The following is a 6518-nucleotide window of genomic DNA, read 5'->3' on the forward strand; positions in this document are numbered from 1 at the left end:
AGCATGTTGACTGGCAGCTTGCACACACGACCGGCCCCTTTAATACCCCTCTCCTCTGTTTTCCCACGCTTGCTCCTCCCCAACCCACCCTGATCCCCACCGCCACCCTCCTCCACCTTTGGCCCTTCCTCTCAACATCCTACAGTAAGTCTTGCTCAGTCCCACGAGCCCCTGCCGAATCCCCCCAGGAGTTCTGCACAGCCCCCCGCCTCCCCTCCGCCCCGAGGGCAGCCTCGCTGCCCTTCCCGCCGCTTGCGGAGCTCGGCCTCGCCCTCTCCGCCGCCGGGCCCCGGGGCCGTGGCTAATGGCCCATCAATCAGTGGCTGAAGAGGTCTGGTCTTTCTTCTTGTCTGCCGTATCGCCTGCTGTTAGGTTTGTGTATCTGCGCGTTTCTTTTCTCACTTTCCTTGTTTTCTGTTATTTCTTCTAAACCGAAGAGTTTGAGCCGGGTGAACTTAATGGGGCGGGTGCTCCCGCATTCCGCAGACCCTCACAATCCACACTTCGCAAGCTCTCGCTGCCTGAAGTCGCCTTAGGGGGGAGAGGGATCCATGAGTTGAGAAGGTCACGACTAAATGGCTTTCTACAAGCAAGAGGGAAAATCCGCTGAGAACGAAAAAGAGACCAGGCACCCTAGAATGACACAGGGCTACAGCATCCCATGTCTTCTTTAAAGCATGGGTGTCACTCTAATGGGTTACTGGTTTTCAATATTTCTGCGGTTTTACAATGCAAAAGATGGAAGTTGATTCAGAAGATGCACACAGAAGTTTATCGTGTCACCAACCTGCTATTGTGGGCAGCACAGGCATAGACAGACAAGCAAGTACTTGATACTGCCAGAGGAGCTCACTTGAGTAAGAGGCATCCAAGATGAAAAGGCACATCTCCCCTGCAAGTGAACTTCAGAGAATGTGTTTCCCTGCTCTCCCTTTGAGTCCTGTCAAAGTTATGAGAAAATGCAATACCATTCCCAAAGGTAATCATCTTGCCGCTTCAGATCACTCCTCTCTCGTTGCCCAGAAATCCCAGGCAGGACCTGGCTCTCCTGCAAAAGTACCTGCATCAATCACGTTTAACAAAGTTGTAGAACAACTTGGAATTGTGAGTCAGCTATAGCAGCTGCTTGACGTGTATTCCCGTAATGCCTTGAGTGATGATCCAGAATGAGAAATTAGATTTCTCATTGTGAAAACCTGTGCTGCTGATGTTATTAAACTCATCCTAAAGACCACCCTACTGGAATACCTCCCCTTTGACCAAAAGTAATGTTGAAGCAAATGAGACATAGATAAAACATTAGGGAAAAAATTTCCAGAATTTTCCAGCATAGTAAGAATAGTGAAGTGAGAAGATCAGTCTCCTTGGAAGATTCTGTAATAACCACTGGAAGTTGTTTTCAAGAGCAAGTCAGGCAAAACATCTCCCAGGAATGGCACGGTGCAGCTGGTTCTGCACTAGGAGATGGGATTGGACCAGACCAGTGGTTCCCAGGTGGGAGAGACTGAATCAGGGGGTTAAGGCATGGAGATCAGGCTAATAAGGTTTACTGGACATATGCTGAATAATGCTTCTCTAACAACCTCATTTCCCCTATCTATGAGAAGTCTTTTCTTCTCCACAAAACCCCATGATTGTATTCTTGGAAAATAGCACTGAATTTGCACTCCAATAGACAGAAGGGTGGATGAATAGTGGATTCAAACCATCATCAGATCCTGGTGGCCTTGGGCTGCTCAAGTGCCCCATCACAGCTTAGCCCCTGGAAGCCTGTCTAAACTACTTGAGTCATTTGGCACTGGCACAGACATGGGTGATCCCATGGCCATGCCCCAGGACAGACCAGCCACCCTCACAGCTTGACCCCAGGCAACCTTCCCTGTCCCCTTTAGAAGCTCTTACTGCTGCCTTCCCAGCATCTGCTGCAGGGAAGTCCCCCACAAATATATCTGAGGCTTTTTGAGACAGCACATTGAAACCCTTGCAGCCAGCGACCATAGTAAGGCTGATGTTCTCACTCCAGATATTAGGGTGAAGAGCAGGGGAATTCCTTCACTTCAGTTCCCATGAGCGGGCTCCAGACCTGCAAGCAGTTCATTCAGAGACCCCGATCCAACCCACTACAACTGAACAAGTGCTATCTCTAAAATCCCAGTTTATGATATTAAGGTCCTGTATTCTGAATACATATTCTGTGGTCACTTCTCACCTAACATATTCCCTGCCCTTCCCATTTGTATATCTTGGTCCAGCACATTGCATTTGGGAATTACTAAAGCCCTATACCATGCTGCTCAGGCATACCTTAAATAGCTAATACTGTTGTAGCACTCCTCTATTCTACCATTGCTACACCAAACTGTACAATTCTTTATAACATCTGATTCTGCATCCATTTATCTATCAATATGAGAGGAGATTAAGTTCAAAGAAAAATAAAAGATGGCACAGAAGGACAGAGCACTGCGCATAGATAATACACTGTTAAACTTTCTGCCCACAAGGTAAAGAAAAAAACGGAAGAGAAACAGGAGAAACAAAATGTTGAGTCTTCAAAAAAATCTAATCACTAAATGAATAAGGGGAAATTATTGCTTCTTTTTCTATCCACTTTCCCATCCCTCCCTTCCTCCTTCCCTCCCTCTCCCACAAAAAAAAAGAAATCTAGAAATTAACTGCAGCAGAATCTTTTTTTGTTTTAAGCTATTAAATCATCATTTTTCCTCAAGAAACATTGATGATTTAACTGACAGTTTATTTTAAAAATAGATCAAGCCTTCGGTTGTCATGCAAGTGCTGTATTTTACCCCTAATGGAAATAATTAAACTTACTTAAATGCATGAAGAAGCAAAAAGGAAATAAAATAGCCATCCATCTTATTCAAAGGTCTACCCAGTGTCTTGACCAGAAAACATAAGATTTTACACAGCAGTGCTATAAAAGCTGAAAAACAAATATTCCATTCACCGTTGTCCTTGATCATTAACAAAGGGACAGGCTTTAGGATTTATGATAGTAGCAGGTACTGCAGTGACAATCTGTATGGTTCTCTATCTTCACATTGTCCTTAAGGGTAATCTTAAAAAAAGAAAACACACACACATAACAAATAATTAGGATTAGCTAGACAGTAAAAAGAGCATTCTCAAGTAAAAGATGTCTGAAGCTTTTTTCTTAACCACAAGGTACACAGGCTCTTTGGGGTACGTGTACTAGAACAGCCTCTGAATGCCAGCCTGTGAAGCTGCATCATCAGTGGCTTTCAGAGCCATAAAAAGAAAGTTTTCAATAGTCATGTAGTTTGGTGTCCTTAATTTGGCACTTCTTAAAGTGTCTAGTTTTCAAAAAGTGTCAAGTAACTAATCTATGAAAAATCAGGAAGTGTCCTTAGAATTTTTCACATGGGGATTATAAAACCAGAGACCACAAACACGATGACTCATTTTTATTTTTAATCTCAACCAAATTCTAGTTGCTGCCTCAGGGCAAGTATCGTGTCAGTGGTCTAGAAAAAGATCTATGCTCTACTCAGATGAAGAGCCAGGATTCAGCCAGATTGAGCTGTAGGTGTCTATAGGTAAGTCAGGTATCTGGGCTCTCATCACAGCCAGTGGAGACCCAGCGCTCTGTACAGCTGCGCACACAGAGCCATCAGCTGCCATTTGAGATGTCAGAGGGAATCCCACCAAGCCTCCCGCTGCCACTCCAGAAGGTCTTTTACAAGTCCTGTGTCTGCCAGCCATACACAGATGTCTTGAGTACCCCAGGGTATTTCATATGGCACCAAATCTGTGAGTGGGTAACTCAACTGAGCCTCTAGCCAACACACTTAATGAGCCTGATTCAGATTACCACAGGATAGACACCTTAGCTTGTTTCAGCTAGATCACCATTTATTCAATAAAATTTAAGGTTTCTTCACCTGGAGGTGAATCATTCCCCACATAATCAGCTTTAGCAGAATCTCTCTTTAAGAGAACCTTCCAGATGAGACCGTTAAATGCTCAAAGTAGTTGCACACATTTACAGTTCCCTCTTGGTTATACTATTAAGAGTAAACACAACCTCAATTCATCTAAGAAGCACGATGGTTTTGGTCCCTCATTCCCTTATATGGAATTGATAGTATTGACCAGCCACTTTCCCAGAGAACTCCTGCCTATGCAGGAAAGACACAAGGAAAATGACTAATTAAAATCAAATACACACTGCGTAGCATTTAAGAGGAGGGTACACATCCAGGAGAGTTAAAAACAAGGGGACAGCAAGTCCACCACCAGAACTTCAGGTGTCATGAGTCAAAGTAGTTTCACTGAAGTCAGTGACACTGCATCAATTTCCGCATCCCAGCCGAATATCAGACTTGGTTGACATTTTAATTGACATTTTAATTTCCTCTTTAGAAAAAAGAAAGAACCCAAGAACAAAGGATATAAATGCCGAGGATGTTTCCCTCAAATAGTTCTCCAATGTCCTCCAGCAAAAACATATTATTTTCTGTTCACTGGTTCAGCTAAACATTGCATCCTAAAACAAGCTTAGGTGGGTCTCATTCACAGCCTCACCTTGGTAAAAGCCTTTGCTACGCAGCACGTTGCTTCTGATGTAATGTTCTTTGGAACGAGCATGGTCTTCTTGGACCTCATTGGAGTGGGATAGGCCCGGGAGAAACAGCACCCAGTGCACTGGTAGATGGGCGCTCCCGGCTTGGAAAAGAATCTGTTCTCCCCTAGCTTGCACTCTGGACAACCTGCCATAAAAATATAACAAAGAGACTTTTACTTGGTCTCCAGCTGCATTTTCATTTTCATAAAGAAAGGGAAAGTGCGGGTGGTAAGAGGAAGCACCAGCCGCATTTTGCGGCTTGACGTCTGCAGAACAGAAAAGCACAGACAGCAAAGCTCTCCTCTTTAGGGTCCTTCAACTCTGCAACACACACCATCGGTAAAACCAGAGTGTGGCTTTCTGGGTAAGGCACAAGCACCGTTGTATCTTTTCTGGTTTTCTAACTTCATTTTGTTGTCAGTTGTGGAGGGTTTTTTGTATGTCTACTGCACTAGCTGTCGCTAGAAAATTTCCTACTAGGTACAGATAGTTAAATAGCACCAGCAGGATTTGTAGTGCTTCTTAAACATTGCCTGTTTTCAGGCAAGACTCCATTATCGAGAGTTTTAAAAATGCCCAGTGATCCCGAGGTTTTTGTAGCTCACATTTTTCTATATTCAGTTCGAGGCTGAATAAAAAAAACTGCAACCTCCAAAACACCCCTAAAATCTTCCTAATATGCCTCTTTCGTAGAATGCTACACCACCATCTCATATTCTGGGATCTACAGAGGAAAAATATTCTGCATATTATGAGGAGAAGCTATGGTTCTGCTGTTCCTGATGTTATGTTGCCATTCAGATCTCAGGAGCACAAGAAACCAAAAAGTTTCTGTTTGATAATGTTTCAAGGATTAAAATCGCACATGTCAACATGAGCACACGGTCATCTGGGAGACTCAACCTGGAGAAATCAAGTTTAGAGAAGCAATGAGAAGTATACTCATAGCAAAATTATCTTGATTTATTATACCTTCATATCTCAGTGTCAATAAATGCAACTGAATGATACCATTTATGACCACATTTATAAAACATGTAAAAGTTTAATTAATACTCTTTATGAACAATTGCCCTATTTCTGAATGTTGAAAGCAGCTTACCCTGCATGAGAAACTCTCCATCTGGGAAAGCATGAAGAAGATGCAGAAATACAGACAAAATGGTCAAAGTGACAGCTCCATACTTCCTGTAGCAACCCATGATCCTTCTGGAAATACAAATAAATACATTTTTAAGGGGCCATTTCACATTGGGTACAGTACCAGCATCCAGGCTACACACTGATACAGCATTCAACGCAAGTAATAGAGACAATTTAGAACCAGGATTGGAAACTGAAAATGCAGCGTACATTTTGCAGCTCAGAAAATTGACTTCATCACCATAACAAAATTGTGCCTTTCTTTCTGGCCTTAACAGTTTTTTCTGAATATTAACATAAACCACAGCACAGAAACTTCAAATGTCATAACCGCCTAATATTTATGGTAGACTGGATAAAGCCAGCAAATGTTTGTGGAGAGGATAAAAGAATCTGCAGAATCTCGGCCATGAAAAGACTAATTTCAGGGGAAATAATTTCACATCAGGACATAATTTCCTGAGCCAAGGGTCAGATTATTTGTCCACACACGGGCTTCTTTAGTGCCAAAGTCCCCATAAACAGATTTTCACAGTCCTGTCCCTCAGTGGGAGAAAGCTCCTCCGACCATTGTAATTAGAGGGGCACTATGTGCTGCGCTCCAGAGCACCCGAGGACACACGGTGCTGAGAGAGCGCTCAGGAGGGCTTGTAATAGCCCCGGGGCCACCTGCATCGCACAGAGGCCTCGTCAGGGCAGCTCAGGGTCAGGGTGGTCCCAGGGAGTTCAGCATCGCTGCAACCTTCTGGACCAAGATTTCTTTTAGGCT

The 6518-nt window shown here is 43.6% G+C and overlaps 1 protein-coding gene across 1 annotated transcript; it reads right to left on the reverse strand.

Annotated features, from left to right (window-relative positions):
- Window positions 1–2993: 2993 nt before the first annotated feature.
- On the reverse strand, window positions 2994–5810 carry CGA (glycoprotein hormones, alpha polypeptide). Its single transcript, XM_075497305.1, has 3 exons — window positions 5709–5810; window positions 4567–4751; window positions 2994–3079 (listed from the first exon to the last, which is right to left on the reverse strand). Exons 1-3 carry the CDS (start codon window positions 5806–5808, stop codon window positions 3002–3004), a joined length of 363 nt encoding a protein of 120 aa, XP_075353420.1. The 5' UTR covers window positions 5809–5810; the 3' UTR covers window positions 2994–3001.
- Between the last annotated feature and the right edge of the window lie 708 nt (window positions 5811–6518).

The sequence above is a fragment of the Mycteria americana genome, chromosome 3 (genome assembly GCF_035582795.1).
Source record: "Mycteria americana isolate JAX WOST 10 ecotype Jacksonville Zoo and Gardens chromosome 3, USCA_MyAme_1.0, whole genome shotgun sequence".
Taxonomy (NCBI): domain Eukaryota; kingdom Metazoa; phylum Chordata; class Aves; order Ciconiiformes; family Ciconiidae; genus Mycteria; species Mycteria americana.

Bases quoted from the DNA above. Each gene is read 5' to 3' on its own strand.
- CGA (XM_075497305.1), bottom strand. From the start codon at position 5,808: ATGGGTTGCTACAGGAAGTATGGAGCTGTCACTTTGACCATTTTGTCT. The intron at 4,752-5,708 runs GTAAGCTGCTTT...TTTTTATGGCAG, and splicing joins TGGAGAGTTTCTCATGCAGG to GTTGTCCAGAGTGCAAGCTA. The intron at 3,080-4,566 runs GTGAGGCTGTGA...TCTTTTTTTAAG, and splicing joins TAGCAAAGGCTTTTACCAAG to ATTACCCTTAAGGACAATGT.